General features: G+C 32.9%; 1 protein-coding gene across 6 annotated transcripts in view; it reads right to left on the bottom strand.

Moving 5' to 3' along the window:
* Positions 1 to 3,007: 3,007 nt before the first annotated feature.
* The window catches only part of Sema3a (semaphorin 3A), a 459,630-nt gene continuing 444,575 nt past the window's right edge, over positions 3,008 to 18,062 (bottom strand). For 5 of the 6 annotated variants that reach the window (XM_047562544.1, XM_047562545.1, XM_047562546.1 and 2 more), the window contains 2 exons: positions 7,998 to 8,140; positions 3,009 to 6,639 (listed from right to left, as the gene is read on the bottom strand). In XM_047562544.1, the coding sequence (XP_047418500.1) occupies positions 6,184 to 6,639; positions 7,998 to 8,140 (599 nt within the window). In that variant the 3' untranslated portion in view covers positions 3,009 to 6,183. Of the gene's footprint in view, positions 6,640 to 7,997; positions 8,141 to 18,062 lie in introns of all 6 variants that reach the window. The other variant, XM_047562550.1, reaches the window with a different exon arrangement.

Here is an 18,062-nt window from a genome sequence, read left to right as displayed (position 1 = left end):
TTAGGTAAAGGAGAAAATAAATTGCAGGTTTCTAAATTTGATTAGTAGACAATTGCTTTATTCAAAATAAATAAACCTAGGATAAGTATGTGCCTATGCTCTAGAGTGAATATATTTCATACTTGTAAGAATTCAATATACTCATTGACAGTATATTTCTGCATATAAATACAGGATTTTTTTCTGTTGCTATTTAATAGTCATTAGATAATAAATTAGCCCATTTTCCAAACCAAATAAATTATAGGTAGTTTCAACTGACATGCAACTAGGGTCAATAATAATGCAAAGAAGAAAATGAGCAATGTTTCTGAAACTGGTATAGGGTAGCAATACCAATGTGCATAGATGCACCCTGATAAGTCAGTGGAATTTATTAAAAGGTGTAGACACCTAGATTTAAACTCATCTGTTCATATTTACCAGCAATTAAAAACACTGTATGAATAAAATTAAAGTATTTGAGCCCTGGTAAAACTGTTATTCTTATTTGAGATGCAAGGAAGTAAACCTCCAGAAAATTGAAGTGCTTTAAAAAAAAATATGCAACCTAAAGTGGAAAGAAAAAGTGTTTGATTTTAGACACAAACTTTGCATAAAGAGCTTAAACCTCTCTGGATTTAGCTATCAACAAAATAAACAAAACATTAAGAACTGGGTTACACAAATGGAATGGATTTAAAAAATGTATTTACTTGAGGTCTAATGCTCCAGTGAGATATACAAAGAGAAGATGGAAGTTGAGACTTCAAAATTACCCAAGTTGTGATGACTTGAACACATTTATGAGAACTTTTGCTTAGGTACTATATAAATAAACATTGTATCTACAAGTATATTGTTTAGATTAAGAGAAATAAAATACATTCCTTTGTTATATGAGAAAATACTTGACAGTTTAATGTAATGGTGGTGTGCAGTTGACGGATTCAAGACAAAGTTAGGCTCATCTCTTTTGTTTTCACTTAAAAAAATAGGAAACTTCACCAACCAACTGTGTGTGCTAATGTCACCTATAGCATTGTTTAGCCACAAGTTACTCCATCTATGGTATCCTTTGAATAAATACATAGTTCATGTGTTAATACTTTTTTCAGAAGCCTCCTTGCTAATTGGCAAGGCAACATTGGAACAGCAGGATGAGTACTCTAACACTAGATGAGTGAGGTAGGTGAAATGTATCAGAAGCTTCTGTTTGAACTGTGTTTAAGCACAGAGGGGTCAACAGGTAAGCCAGCATCTTGAAGCCATTCATCTGTTACTCCAAACTCCAGCCAAGTATGGTGGCTTGAACTAGAGGAAAAATTGTGGCAGAAAGACTAGGTGGAAGATGGCTGTAGGAACACCACCCAGTGTTATGGCTCCAGCTGAGTAAAGGTAAGTGAGGTCAACATTAAGAGGGAGGATAAGGAGAGTGTGGGTGGGATAGGGGGTAGAATGTATGACACATGATACTACCTGCCTGGGATGAGAATATGGACTACAAGTAAAAGATAATAAACCACAATCCAGGAAAAAACAAATGAGTGCATCATTTTGGCTCAAAGTAGTGGGTTGTTTTCTTTCTGAACCCTGGGCTCTATTTATTTAGAATACTAATTCCCATATATTTTTTTAAAGCACTTTTCACACCTTTCCTCCATTCTCCTATTTCCTCTACCTAGACTGCCCTTCTTTCTTTTTCTTCATCTAGGCAAATCTGACTCATGTCTCAATTCACAGTTTAGATATCACCTTTTGCCTGAAGTGCTCCATGATCTCTCCTCCCACACTAATTCCTCCCTCTTTGAACTCACAGTATGCTTATTGTGAACTTCAAGTTGGCACCTACCACCTTGTGACACGTTTCTTTCCAACAGAGGCACACTGATCTCCTTCCTGTATTTGTATCATGCAAGGCTCTGGGGCAGAACTAAACTGGAAACAAACCCTGTTCTCAAGGATCTCACAGTCTGGAAAGGGATTCCAGAATGTGAACAAGAAAAACCACACTTATGTGATAAGTGAGTCAATAGAAGGTACATACAAGGCACAGATTTAGCACAGAGAAGGTGATTAATGTGATCTAGGGACAGGCAGATCAGAAAAGGCTTGCCAAATATGATGGTGGTAACTTACCTCACTGCTTCCCTCATCTCACAGTGAGCTCTTAGAGGATAGGGTTCCTGTCTCATGCAGCACCCTCATCTCTTAACAAACCACCAGCTCAGAATTGGTAGTCAATCTCTCAGTGGCACTTGAGCGGGTAGGAATCTGGTTTTAAAGCGCAAAGTGTCTAGAAGTTCATTTTCTTTACACTCAAATTCATCTTTTTTTGGTACCATTTGATCAGATTTGGTACCTTTCCCTCCGACTGTGCTGTGCCTGCATGTTTGAAATGATGTTTTCTTTGGTTGGGTTGATTATGAAAATGGTCTGAATCCCATTTTTACAGCTTCCTTCTTTATTTCACTTGGGGGTCGTCTTAACCTACTAACTTAAAAATATATATTTATTTAATTAACTAGTATAAGAATATTGTTAGAAATCAAACAAACTAATAGGATTTTGCAAATGTTTTGAAACATAATGTTTTCTTCTTTATGGAAACATGTATTTTGTAAACATTGACATTAATTTTAAATAATTATTACAGACAAATTTAAAATAAAAAGCACAGTGTCTTTGGCATTAGGCCAGTTTATATCTAATATGTTATTATACAAAAAAGTGATGCTGAATCCTACTTATTAGTGAGTGTGTCTTTGAAGTCATGAAACCTGATATATGTCAACTAAATGGAAATTGTGTTTAAAAATGAATTTGTAAGACAAAGATATTCAAATGTTATACTGATTCCTTCCATACTAATAAAATGCTTGCCCATGACTTTCAGAATAGGCAATATCAATAATAATTACTTGTCATCTTTATAGAGCTGGAATGAAACCAAACTAATGATGGTAATGACACATTATAGAATTTCATTCCATTATTTTTTAAGCATGACATCAAAAAGAACAATATTTAATTTAAAGGTCATAAAAGTTCACATCTTCATCATAAATATAGAATCTAGTTTACAGACGAATACAATGAAGAAATCTGTTAGCTAATTATGTAGCAACCTGATTCTGGTTTTCAAAATTTCCTAAGCTTATGTTCCTTAACACCATATGTTACAGGGAACAGTAAAGACATCTGAATTCAAATATTTTGAAGAAATGTGTATTTAGCAACTGAATACATGCTAAAAGGAATAATTTACAGCAGCAATTTCATTACATTTTTTTTTTCTCTCCAGTTTTCTAGTTCCCATCTGAAATGCAATGATAAATACAGATATGGAACATATTTACTACCTGGCAAAAAGCATGCTTGTTGAATGGGCACACACCTTCTGCCCTTAAATAGTACATAAATCACCTTGTCACCTGTGTGAGAAAATTTGCATTTTAGGGTGATGTTCAACACGTTGAAATGGAGTACCTATAGAAAGTTGTATCTTACACTGCTCTTCCTCATTGAAATTATTTACATCTCTTTTGCCTAATGTGTAGGTAGCAAAAATATTAAACACATACCATTAAAATCACTAAATAATACATAAAAAGAAGCAATATGTGTGCATTTACATGCATTTACACTTTACATTTGATTTCAATGGGGCCTTAATTTCTCTGCTGTGATGCATCTTTTTTATACTGTAAGATTGCTGTTATAATTTCCCTAAGGTCACATGAGTCTCTTAACCAAGTTTCATCTCTGATGATACATGCATATGCCAAAGTCTATTAAAACTGAATTATTAAATGGGACATTAATTCTATTTCGTGCAAACTGCCCCCTCTCAATACACATGGCAGAAAATGATGACTGTAATAAGAGTTAATTATCTGCAAGTTATATCTATAATTTTATTCAAAAATTTAGACCTGATGGTTTTGTAAAGTCATGCCAGTAGATTTATTTTTGATGCTTTTAATTGAGGTCTAGACTTTTTTCTATTGATATTTCATAATGCTAACCAGAATGCATTCAGATTTTGGAAGGCATCCATGAAGTTACCATACAACATCCATCCCTTCAAATCCTTTATTTTTAAACACTAAGAAGAAATAAGATACTTTTGTTATTGTGAATAAATTTGTTTCAGCTGCAAATTTAGAACAAAATGCTACAACTGAATTTTAGTACCTTTAAGATACTCTACCAAAAAATGACCTATTTTTGGAGCACTCTTTGTTCCTTGACTTATATTTCATACACTATTTTCTGTACAGGAGTGTGTTCTTCAAACAGTTTAACAATCCAGCTTCCATTTGAGGAGGCACATCCAAAAGCAACACCATATTAGTCAATGGAGCCTGAAATTGGATGTAGAATACTTTTAGGCTTTTATTTGAACAAGTGTCAACAAATTATTTATTCAAATAATCATTAAAACTGAAACATGAGCTTCCATCTGGGAAATATTTCAGCTGACGGGGAGTAACAATGCGCTGCAGTCTGAGGTGAGAAATTAGTGCTGTTAATTAGAATCCCAAGACAACTGGAGTTAAAACTTCAATGTCACTTCATTAATTAGCAATACAATGTTTTCTTTGCATTTTTGTGCATGACAAGGACCTAGGGAGAAATTCCTGCAAAGGGGAGTGAGGTGCTAAAGAACAGTATTATAATGCTGAAAGTATTGGGCATCTTGAAGTCCACGATTCTCAAGGAATCATCTTGGGACAACAAAGTAGGCAAATCCTTAATTAAAAATTGTTTACCTTATTTTGTGAGTTGTTACAGGAAACAAAGAGTTTCACATTTTGTAAGTGTGGGTTGTGTTCTGGAAAATAGTTTAAGTCATTCCCATTGACCTGAGAAGAATGATGTGTTCTTTATACAGATAACTGTATTAAACAAGGTAAGGTAAGAGATAGCTGATTTCGACCAAAACAGATGGGAATTTGTCGTTAGAAAGTTGTTCTGGATAGTATTGACCTCTCTTTTCACAAATCATTAAGTAGTTGATATAATTCTGAGTGGAATCATGAGAGAAATTTTATGCCTAAAATAAGTTGAGATTCCAGCATAGAATTAAGAGCATTTTCTATTAACACTATATTAAGAAAAAGCTTGTTTTCATGAACTGTACAGCTCATTTTCTCCTCATTGATCCTTTGGATATAATAAAATGCATTTAACAAATCAAGTTGTTTTTGCCCTTTGTTTTGGCTGGTTAAATGCTCTGTTTTGCGTAGAACATTATGCAAATTAGAGTTAATTTAAATAATACTTTAAAAAGGGGAGGTGTCAACAGCTTCCATTTGTTTGATTTCCTCTGAGAAATAAGGCAAAATTTACATCCTGTTTTGGAGATTACCAGTTAATGATGTATATATGTTTCTAGAATAACATCAGCTATCCCTCCTACAGAACTCAAAACAAAATGTTGGGAAAAAAAGCAGCACACAATTGGAATTTTAAAAAGAAACTATATAGCATAATAATTGTAAGACAAAAACCTACTCTAGCTTAGAAAACAGCTAATTTTTACTGCATATTTGTCATGGTACATTTAAATTATAGTTTTAATAAAATACATCTTTAGATCAAAGCTGAAAGAAGACATCAGTAGTAGATCAGTGTATTCCATTTTTCTTCTGGATGATGGATGGCTTATGTTTCTTATATTTCCACAGAACATTTCATTCAGTATCATTTTACTTATTTCACTCCTCCAGTACATACAAACACGAGTGCTGGTAGACAAAAAGTATCCTTGAATCCAACCACATTTTGGAATATTCATCAGCTTAGTAAATCCATGCAGTTTATTTTATACTTTTAGTTCAATAAAATGGCTTTGCTGATGCAGTTTTTCTCCGTTAGATGGCAATATGGCAAATGACATTTTTATTTCTCAGGCAAGGAAGAAAGCGAAACCTGTACAATGAAATCTCATAGGAAACATAACGTCTGCTAAAGTGAACATCTGTGCTCACCTATGATCTCTATTAGGTGTTGGTATTAGGAAGAAAGCCTGTTAGGAAAGTTATTCATGGACTTAATTTATAATTGGTGGAACTCAGTTGAATTTTCCACCATTGTAAACATCCACATAATGCCATGAAAAAAGTTCATGTATATTGCATTTTTTTCCAGTTATTGTCTAGGCAAGTTTCTACTTGAGGTTTCTAGAGGTAATGCAGCTCAGACACTCCTGGGTGCCCTCTCAAATTCGTGGGTCCTCCTGTTTCTACCTTTCTTATTTTCTTGTAAGTGCTTCCATTTGTTACTGTTCCCTTGAGTATGTCCTGGCCTTTGCCGACGTTGTTTTCGGTCCCTTTTCCAAACTTGTTCACAGAATTCATCCATTGTGTTCAGGTTGGGGTGGTTGATGAGCTGCATGAAGTCTCTGTACCAGATCTTCTGGCTAGGTGTCATGCTGTGAGATATTTCTTTGGTCTTAGAGCCATCTCCATCATCATCTTTATGAAGAAGTTCTTCCAGATGCTCTGTGTCAATGACTTCCAGGGTCACTTTAAGGAGGGTTTGAATGAATCCGTGTTCCACAGCATGACACAGGTAATTTCCAGAATCCTTCCTCTGCAGACTACGTAGCAGAAGTCCTTGTTCTGTCCTGATGATATGATCATCCACTCTGATCTAGGAGAGAAAAAGGGTATAATGAAATAATTATATATGTATACGAAATTATAAGATATAAAACTATGCCAGTAAAAATTTATATTGTTTGTTGAGACACAATTTAGCATTTAGGAAAATTTCAAATTTAAGGAAAATGATAGAATTCTCCCATTAGGGAAAAGAGTTATATCCATCAATTGTTTTTAACCTGCTTTGTGTCACTGTTTAAATAGAATTTCTCATCATTGCAATTTAATATTTTAAAAAGACTAGAGGAAAGAAGAAAAATACATCTTATTCTATAAAGTTGAAAGTAAGTGTATACATATAACTCAAACTTTAGATTGAATACTGAAATTGGAACTACACAACCATGAAACTAATACACAATAGGGTGTTATGTGATTTGAATAAATGAAATAAAAAAATCAGCAGTTTTGTAAGCAGAAGAAATAAATTTGAGATTTCAAGTTTAGTAATTATTTATTCAACTCAAGAGGTCTTGGTTATGAAATAAAATTTGAAGATATGCTGTTGAATATAATCTAACCTCACTTATATTTTGAACACAGTTTACAATAGATATATCAAAAAGCCTAACGTGGCAAGGAATAAGCTCAACTGACATTTGCACAACGTAATTCTACAGTTTGAAGTCTGCTTAAAGTGTCAATAAGAAAAGGGAGTAATTTTACCTGTATATATTCATATTATGTTTGTAAATTTATTTAGACATAAGGTTTACAAATCAACTGAAGAGTCTGGTTTCCCCTTTTTAATGTTTTTAAAGAATTTTAAAGGTCCAGAGTATTCACTGAGATTTTTGGTATACATTCTTTATTTTCATAAAGGAAAAAAAAAAACAAAACTGATCTATTGAGGAAGATCTGCTTGAGACTACCTCAATAGTTTGTCAGGAGACCTCAGGCCCCTTGTCATAAATCTACTACTCCCTTCTCCCAACTTTCCCCATTTGAAGAGAAAGTTGTGGAGAAAGGATAACATGTTTGGATAGCAGAATTAATTGAAGAAAAGTTAAAATTTACAGGAAGTCTTGAATTTTGTTTGGATGAACAAATATAAATAACAATTGTTTTGTAGATAACCATGGTAAGAAATAAGGAGACTTGCAAATATATTCCAAAACTTCTTCTGGGGCAGAAACTCTTACCAGGTCACATTTGTTTCACCAACTTCTAGCACAAAGCCTGCCATATAATCAGCCTACAATAATACTTAATGAATGAGCTATCGGTCACTTAAGAAAAGGATAAGGTGTGCAGAGGTGTACTTTTTTGTCCTTTATTAAAAAAAATCTGGAGTCACTTAACAGTATGTGTGAGATAGAAATAATCATGCCAATTGTGGCCCTGTACCTCTTCTTTTCGTTCTTCATTTCGTCTTTGGAATTGCCAATAGACCAGTGCTCGCTGTGACTTTGGACTGCATTCCAGAAATGTGCTGCTATTTTCTACTCCATAAATGATTCTCTCTTCAAGGCTGTGGACATGATGATTATCTGGCCAGTGACAAGAAAATGAAATGAGACAATGTTAGAAAAGTAATCTCAACTTTCCAAGATATTTATCTGGAAATTCAGAAGATAAGTTGTTGCCATGTTGGAAGCTGTTTTCAGATTGATTGAAGATGGCAGAAAAGTAAAGGCTGTAAGGGTTTAAGAATCCAAATGCCTACCTAATAGACTAATCATAAGGTTATGGATTGTACAAAGCATATGCAGAGATTTGTCTACCTGCAAAAAACATTACCAAAATCAGTCATATGTGTAGTATAAAACTCTTCTATGACTAAATGGAGTCAGTTTGTATTATACAATCATCTAGCAGAAAAATTACTGAACTGGGCTTTTGGAAAGAAAAATCTGTGACTTAGAAATTATTTTTGCCTCTTTGTGTTTTCTTTTCATCTGTAAAATTAAATTCACCAACCAATAATATTTATCTAGTATTTTACTAAAGGTAGAGATCAGGAAGTTTATACTCCCTACCAATAACTCTTAAATAATCCACAAGGTTGTCCTGGAGATCAATTGGTGTGAAATGTTTGGGATGGCTCAGAAGAAAGATGCATAATTACAATGCAATGTGGTTTCAATTGTCCTTATTTTAAAATGACACATCTTTTATTATTTTCAAGAATTAGGCTACGGAATATGGCAAGAGCATGTAATAAAATGCAGCAATATGGAAACTTGTTTCCTGATTAAGTTTCTATTATTTTACCCTTAATGTAACCTCTTTCAATGTGGTAACTGAAACATAGCTCAGATCAAAAGTACGACACAGAGAATCTAGGTAAAACTCATTTAGAGAACAAAACTCCATATTATCTTATATAATCCTGTTTCCATTATGACATCCTGTACAATCTGGAACTCATTAAATTAATTTAGAAAATAATAAATGTATTTTCACATTCTAGAGGGTTGACAGTATAGACAGATGAAACACTTTTGCTCTCTACTTCAAACTCAGCTAGGTTTTTAATTTAAAAATGATTCCCTCCCTGCCTTTTGGCATCACTTTGACAGTTTTACTCTTGTCATAACCAGTTGAGTATTTTTGTCTGTCATAACTGATATGGCTTGCTTTCACTAGATTTCAGAATTTCCCAAACCCTTCTTCTATTCACTCCCTGTGTATGGCCTATATTCCTCATCTCCTATCTCACCCTGATGCAGTTGACCTTGTACCTCCACTTGCTATCTCCAGGGACATCAGCCTCAGTGCCTGTTTCTCAATTGCCCTGGGTGTGAAACAAAACTCTCCCCATATTGGGGAGTATCTGTCCCTTCTTATTGAAAAGATCCATCCGCTGGAAACAAAAATAGAATGAGAAATGACTCAAATGTAAAGAAACAATATTTAACTGATTCCAAGTCACGCGTTTTTCCACATTGAAGTTGTATATCCTTGCATGTAATTTCTACAATGAATATGGCATACTTTTTTTCCCTCTGAAATTATTAGTGCATCTCAAATTAAAGAAATATGGTACATGTTACTATGCTAGTTTACAAGACATCTGTTCCCTGGATAGAGGTGAATTGAATTGCTACATCCAACAGAGGCTGGGATATCTGTGGTTCAGGAACTATCACCAATAATGATAATGCCTTGTCACTGAGAATAGTTTTTTTCTACTATTTTTTTTTTTTTTTTGCAGTATAAACATATTTAATCCAGAAATCTTTTTACTCTTAGGAGGAACCTTTCATTTAATCTCTGTCTGTGAATGAGTCATAATATATTTGACTTGATAATACATAGAACAAACCACTGATTTAGGTTTTAGGAAAAATTTTAGGAAAAATCATGTGAAAAGCCATAGTCTTCTCTCAAAAGAATGCAGGTGGGGATGGGAAGGATGGTAGATTGAAACAGACATTATTACCCTATATACTTGTTTGAAAAGCATTTTAAAAAATATTTATCACTGTCAAAAAAAAGTTCATGAAAATAAATAATAAATAAAAGTTAAAAAATAAGGACCACCCCCTAGGAATAACTTATTTGTTTCTTGCCCATTCTGTTTAATTACTATCAAAATCTATCAAAGACTAAGGCATAAGTAAGTTATTGCTCTCAAACATAGAATTCTGTTTAAATCCCTCAATACATTAGTTGACACAGAGAAGAGCAATGTGAACCTCGTAATGGTGCAATTAATTAATTTTTTTGTTTTTGCTGTGTTGTCGATGAACCCAGGCCCTCAAGCATGCTGGGCAAGTGCTTTAACATGGTGCTATATCCTCAGTCCTATGATTTACATAATATGAAAGAAAGTGCTTTGCTATAAATACATGCAATATCTTCAAAATACTGAATTGTCTTCTTTTCAGTTAATCTATTTATTCTAGTTTGTTCACTTTTCTGGGTAGCCCTAGGAAACCTGTTTGGCTTTTATTTTCTTTTCAAGATCTTTTTCAATGGCAGCAAACTGCTCTCAATGTACCAGGAAAAAAAAAAAAAAGATAAAAATAAATCATCTTAATAGTAAATGCTTTCTTACATTTAAAATAATTCATCTTATCTGCTACTTCCCTATAGTTAAATCTGGTAGAAGATGATTTGTGGTTTAACAAAGGATTTATAGCAAGTTGTTTTTAGTTTAATGTAGTAATATTTTATGACTTTTGCAAAATCATGACATTCAGGTTCTTTCTCACCTTGATAAGATAACTACAATTGGTTAATTTGGTTCATTGGCTTGGTGCCTTCAGTTAGTCTGCTTTGATAACTGCTCTTGCCAATAACTTAAAGTCTCACTCTTCCTTAAGTCAACCCCTTTTTCTCCCCTTTCTGCAAGCAAAAATAAAGAGAAGCATCTTCTAGCTAGTAACCAATGAAGCTGAATGTCCTGTCGTAATAACTATGGGTCATAGACAGTATGCAGACCTTATGTTTTGTTAGGTTCTGCTGCCATCAGCCATAATTTAAAAAGTAAATTTTCATTGCATACCATTGTTATGTTAATTTTATCTAATAGAATGTTTCAATCATCAGCAACTTCTAATTTAAGACGAGAACTTTCATTTAATGTGGCCTCAGCTCAGCACCCCAATACTTGGGTGCACAGATATAACCATTAGTAAATTGTAATCTATTAATTTCCCTTCATTTGGTAAGTTATAAACAGAAATGTAAGAAATATTTAAAAAGTAATTATTATAAGGCACTCAAAAATATCCATTCTGTTTTTTAACTCTTCTAATGTAACAACTTGCACAAGTTTGTACAAGGTAGGAAACATTAAAGACCCAATGACAATGTGTTCTCTCTCATTTCTTTCTCTGTCTGTCCCCTCCCTCCCTCTTTGCCTCTCTCCAGGAAGACTTATAAGCAAGAGAAATATTGTAATTCTTGTCTTCTATCCTTATTAGATTTTTAACTTTTTCTTGGGACATCTTACTGTCCAGCTTGATTGTTTGTTAAGGCAAACAGCTCCATATATTAATGGCAGCATAGGGAAGCTCTACTATATGTACTTTTCAGAGAATATATTGACTTCATAATTAACCGATACAAATCAAAAGCTCAATAGTGTTGAGTAAAGATTTCCTGAGGATATGGAATCTTGCATATTCAGGTTAAATGTAAGTTAATCTCTCTCTGGATTAAATTAGTTGACCTGTGAGCAGTTGACATATAACTGACATATAATGGATCATGGACTTTATTGAGTTGTTTGGTGGTGTGTCCCGTCGCTTCTGTCAGGAGAGCCCAAGGGCAGCACTTTGAGGTTACTTACTGTCTTTCTGTCAAAGTATTGTTAAATATGGTGTTTGTTGCATTTTGGTGCTTTGGGAGATTTTTTCCTGATCTAGATATTTAGGAATCATTAAGATTTTCTTGATCAATTGATTGTTAAAAGATGAATTTTGTGGTCATATTTCCACTCTACATTGACTGAAAATAAGACTTTAGACAAGTTGATGTCATATTCTTCTAACATTTGGTAAATATGTTCTTGCTGCATGACTGTTTTTGTTCTCTGTCAGTGTACCTGCTTTGCCTGTGAGATAGTCATTATTGCTATCTTTTTTTTTAATCAAACAATTGCAAACCATTCTAAATAACATTAGGTTATTTAGCAATGATAGATGGTGTAAAGTTTTATAAAGTTTTAAATATATTTTTTGTTATGATCAAAATATGCCTATGTAAAATATTAGAACAATGTCTGGGCACCTAAAGTGGTACTTAAATTAAGTGAAATTATCGTTATTGCTCTTGTAATAGCTTAAACTGCCAATACAAAACTTAAAATCCTTTTCTGAGAACCTTCACTAAACCAAATTATGGATTCTTTTCCCACATCAATCCTATTCCCACACAAGTATCAAAGAAAATATTCCTCTTCAATAGTTTCCTAAAATTTCTTTTCACATATCTCTTTAGTGCCCATGTAGTCTTGTTACTATTAATACTGAAAATACTGTGTGCTCCACACCTGGCAGAATGGCAATCTAGAATGCTTAGAGGATATTTGCTGAACAGCAAATCTAGGCAACTACACTGAACTTAAAAGCTAAAATTTCAGGTAACTTTGACATCCTCAAGACAAAAAGTTATCATGATTTTGTAAAAGAAATGATTAAAAATTTCATCAATCAAAAAGGCATAGGGATTGTAACTCTGATTATGATAGAATACTTCATTAAACTGCTGGTGGATATAAGCCTAGCAAATTTTTTAAGCTTAATAAGTTATGAAGGTTGATTTGAGATATGCTGGAACCAGTGATGCCTAATCAGGTGTATCCCAATATCAACAATTCTAAATAACAAGAAGATAATGTGATTTAAGAACTCCTATGAACACATTTTCACGTCTCCAAGGAGACCTATACCACTGAAAACCCATGGGTAATTTTGTAGATTTCCAGAAAGAAAGCAATCTCACTGAAAACTGTTTTTAAATACATCTCACACTTAGAAAACAACTGTTTTAAATACAAACTTTTGTCATGAAAATTACAGTAGACAAGAAGAGCAGAGTTTTAAATTGGCATAATAAATTCTCATGGGTTCAATAATCTGAATAGTAGAACAAAATAATTGAAAACAACAAAACATTAAAATTACTTTAAAAGCACCATAGTGTGTTTGGATAACACAATGTTACAATATGTTGCAGCTGTTAATGACAAGAAATAATGTTTTTAAGGAAGCAATCTTCAATTAATCATTTCCTCTTTTAGTGGGATAATTTATGGAAATGAAATGAGGCTAATAAACCAGAAAGAATGGGGGGAAAGAAAGAAGTTAAATAAATTGCTTCCTTTTGTAACAACAAAAAAGTCATGATATCCATCATTTGGCCAGAAATATCATGTTGCTAAAGTCCTTATTTAGCATTTGATTCTCTTCCAATATAGCAGAAACAGAAGGCATCACGTTTCAGCTTTCCATTTATTTCACTCTCCATTTTAACCCCATAAATGTCTCCCAAGATTGAAATGTGAATAATGTAACAATCTTAGGAAATTTGATGTCATGTAGAAGAGACAGAGATGGATGAGGTGGGGAACCATATATTAATTCACTCTTTGATTTCTGACATTAATTTTGATGTTCTCCCTTTTTATTAAAAGTTGAATTTCATAAATAATAAATATAAAATAAAACTGGAGAGAGGCAAATGGATGCAAATTATTTTATATGTTTAGGTTATTTAGCAAATAAAGTTCATTACTAGACTACATAAAAATCAAATTCGTTATTTTCATCACAGTGTATTTTTCATATTTTTCTCACTAGCATTCACTAAGGTCAAGCAAAGGAGGAAAGGAAATGTTGCCCATGAACCCTTGCAACAATGTACTAATTAGGTGCAAATTATCATTACTTAAGTTTTCTTTTCTGGATTCTAGGCGATTTTCTCTAGAAAAGAATTGTTTGACTTCAATGACTGAAAAACATCTCTTTAACTAGCAGTACCATAAAAGTCATTTGAAGGATGAAATAGGTCTTAATAGATCTCTTGGGAATATATAAAATATTTAAAATTTGTAAATATGAAGAAAATCATTTCATTCATCTTTAATATTCTTGTATATTTCAGATCTGCACAACTGATTTAAAAATTTCATACATTATAGCACACTTTAAAAACTCTAATATATATTATATATTATTAAAAACTCTAATATATATACATATATTAAAGTATATAATAGGGATCATGCTTGTTTATTAATCAAGATAATGCACAGTACTGTTTGTGCTGTGTTTACAATGGCAATTACACCAACCAGATTATCTGCAAATGTTTGTTGGATATGTTTTTCATGCATCCCTACACCAATAAATGTATGCTTGATTCTGCATTAAAGTATATTCATGTGTGTTTAATCTAGATACTAAATTATGATTGATATTTATGAAGTTTAGAGAATGAAACTTGTCAAAAACAAGTATGAGTTATTTTGGAACAAGTATAAAAAGGCTCAACTAATTAAACCGTATAGAAAATTTAAACTTGTAATTTATCAACTTGTTAAAATCAATTTAAATTAAACTACATTGTCTTATGCACCAAATTAATATCTTTCTTGATTTTCTTGGAGCTGGGAAGTAATTTTCAACCAGGATCTATCATTTAGAATGTTAAAAGTCAAATAGTTTCCAATCTACTAGATTCCTTGGATTGCTGTGGATTTGTTCTTAAAATGTGCTAGTATGAATACAGATTGGCAGATGGATAGGCAGATAGGAAATTTTAACTTTTGTACATAGGTAATTATTTTAATGGGGAGAATCACTAGTATGTTATTTTTAGAGATTATTATTTTTAAAATATGATAATGAAATTGATGTAGTATGAAGTAAAATATGAATCCATTTTAATAGTTTCGCACTGTACCTGATAACTTATGATGACATAGGCTGCAATGCTTCTTAGTATAGAGCAAGTTGAAACTCCATTACTCAAAAAGCAATACCAATATGAAGATACCTACTATAATATTTGTTTAGTCTACATGGAACATCTGGTATGTTTTATTTTCATGATTTTATAGCAAATGCATTCCCAGAGAAAGCACAAATAATCTACATGCCAGAGCAAAATTACCATAGAAACATTTACTTTAAAAAATCAGGAAACATGAAATTTAATGTTTCACTTACTTTTCCTAAGAGATACGATGGGAGATAGAAAACGCCCTTTTCCTGAAGCAGAAGTCTTCCATAAACAATAATGAAAATACCATATCGTATTTAATGATATACCATCCTTATAACTTTTAGAATTAAAGAAAAATACATCAAGCTTTAAACCCCTTGTTTATAACAGTTAAACTTTAGTTGTATTACAGGTAATCTTTCCTGACATGCTCAAAGACTTTAATAAGAAACAAAGATAACAGGTAATATTTCAAACTTCTCCTTGCCTTGTTTCATGTACTGTGCCTCACATACATCTAATGTGCATAATTGAATTGCTTGCCCAAGGTAACATTAGAAGACAACTATTACTAGTTATCAGCAGTGACATAGTTTCCAAAGGGTTTATAAAAATCTTAGAACACTATAATGATTTGATTTTGGGATGCATACTCATTTACATTTTAACATCTCTGATAACATACTGTGTTTCATAGTTGCTCTTCATCTGGGTTAAAGTAACTTTCCTCCAGGAAGAATTCTTTCTTATGTCTGCCAGACATATGGGACACCACTAACCTGATACTTTTTAAAATTAAAGCTTCTACTTGAGGATTTGGGTCTACCTGCCAATGTGAATTCAGAAAATAAACTTTCATTAGTACCACCTTGAGGTTCAAGGAGTGCTTTTGCCCCTTTTCCCACAGCCATGATTATGATCGAAACAGGTCATTTCCTTGCTATCTTCATTCTCATAGAGTTTATTTCTCATTTAGATTACTTCTGAGTCACTCTGTGTCCCTGTTCCATGCTGGAATTCTTTATTAGATTACCCACTTTGGGCAGTTTTTCTTTCTTAGCAGCACATAAATAGTGCTGTATTTTACATTCAGTGTCATCTTAGACTTGAAGAAATTTAGTTATTTATTAAAGTTGGGAATTTCTTAATGCTGACATCAGCTCATCTATCAAATCTTAAGGCTCTTCTTTGGGCTAAATGCTCAGATTCACAGTTGGAAGAGGCTAAGGAACAGACCATAATAGCACTGCTGCAAACTTCTAAATTTATGGCTCTGTAGACCATAAAGATGGCATTGCCAAAGATACTTTATGAAATTTGGGAATGATTTTGATGCCAACCAAGACATAAATTGAGATGGGCTAGCTGTGGAGATAATTTAGAAGATTAAATTCTGTGGATGTTTTACTGCAAGATGCTAAAAAGGAAATGTATATATGCAGAACAGCCAAGAAAACTATTAGGGAGTGAAATTCAATGATGGCATTAAAATACAAGATACAGCATAAAATATTTCAAAGATCCAGAAATCTAAGATGATGTTATGATTTTTAAAAAAGTACTGGTACTTATGGTGTATCTTTTTCCATTCTGGACACATAAATCATAGTAAGGCTTATTTTGGTTTCTAAGGAAGGAGGAATGGGAGCTGGTTTAGAGGTAAATTGACTTGGCCAGTCATTTTCTTGACAGTCAAGTTGGACAAGTTCCAACTCTTTGCATAGCAATTATTTTAGGGAAGGAAACAGACTGGAAACAACCTGAGACTTCTCTCAAGCATCCTGTTCAAGGTGTGACTGGGAAGACAAGATCTGCCAGCACAAATGTATTTTTAGGGTTTGATATTGAGAGCTTTCTAGGTTAACAGCCAGAAGTGATGGAGAAGAGTGTGTTGGGATTAGGGGAAGTGGAGCTGGATTTTTCCATTTCACAGGGCCTTTTCACCACTACTGCTACTTTGTGTGAAAGGGAACAGACTGCCAAATGAGTGTTAAAGATTTCATCTAAAGTGAAATTTCTTTCACCTTAATTCTGAGTTATTTCATATATAGTTTTTCTATTAAGAACCTCGGGATATGTAAAATATAGAGTGTTACAGAATGTTTACCATTACAGCTGGAAATGATCACACTGAAGTGTATAATTTGGCTTCATGTTGCTTAGCAGCTTTCTGTGAAAACATCTCATATCTTTATATGTTTCCACATGAGCACATATATTTTATTGAATGTGAGAAGTGACATTAGCAAGACAACATGCATGATTTAACAGGGTTGGGTTCTGGAATTTTGCCCATTTTACTCTCAAATATTGACATTAACTCTTCCAAGGTAATTCACTGATTCCTAATGGTAAGACAGCCTGGCCAAGTAGGAAGGTCTGACTTAATTGCCAAACATTTGAAATTCACTGCAATCTATTGTTTATGTTTTATTTTTGCTCAATTAGTAATGTAAGCTGATAAGAAATAAAAGGAATAAAGAGGCCTTCATAAAAGGAATGGTTTATGGCTGCAAAGCTTTTGGGCTATTTTATCTTTTCCTCCCACATATCATGAACATCCAAGTAGAGTTATTTACCACAAAAAAGAAAAGAAAAACATCCTGTAACGTAAACTACAGAAATTGTTTTTTCTCATATACAATGTATTCTGATTGAAGAGCTAGGAGATAAATTCATTTATATTTTCTTTACTTGCTATATATTCACTTTTCACAAACTCTACCCACTCTAATTTCACGAAACACATCTTTAAAATCTGAAGTACCCTCCAAAGCCCACTCAATGATTAACAATATTTATTTATCCACAGTCTCACTTTTTAAAAACAAAATCTCTTTGGTTGATTTTTCCTTTTATACGTAGCGGAAACTCATAACTCCAGTATAAATATTATTTTCAAACACTAATTGGTCCAATAAAAATATTGGACTGCTAAACACAAGGATGTATCTGTAAAACTATGTATACATATAATTTCTATACATGTACATGTATACATATAATTTCACA

This window comes from Sciurus carolinensis, chromosome 8 (assembly GCF_902686445.1).
Source record: "Sciurus carolinensis chromosome 8, mSciCar1.2, whole genome shotgun sequence".
NCBI classification, from domain to species: Eukaryota; Metazoa; Chordata; class Mammalia; order Rodentia; family Sciuridae; genus Sciurus; species Sciurus carolinensis.
Note: the sequence above shows the minus strand (reverse complement) of the source record. Positions and strands in the feature narration are given on the sequence as shown.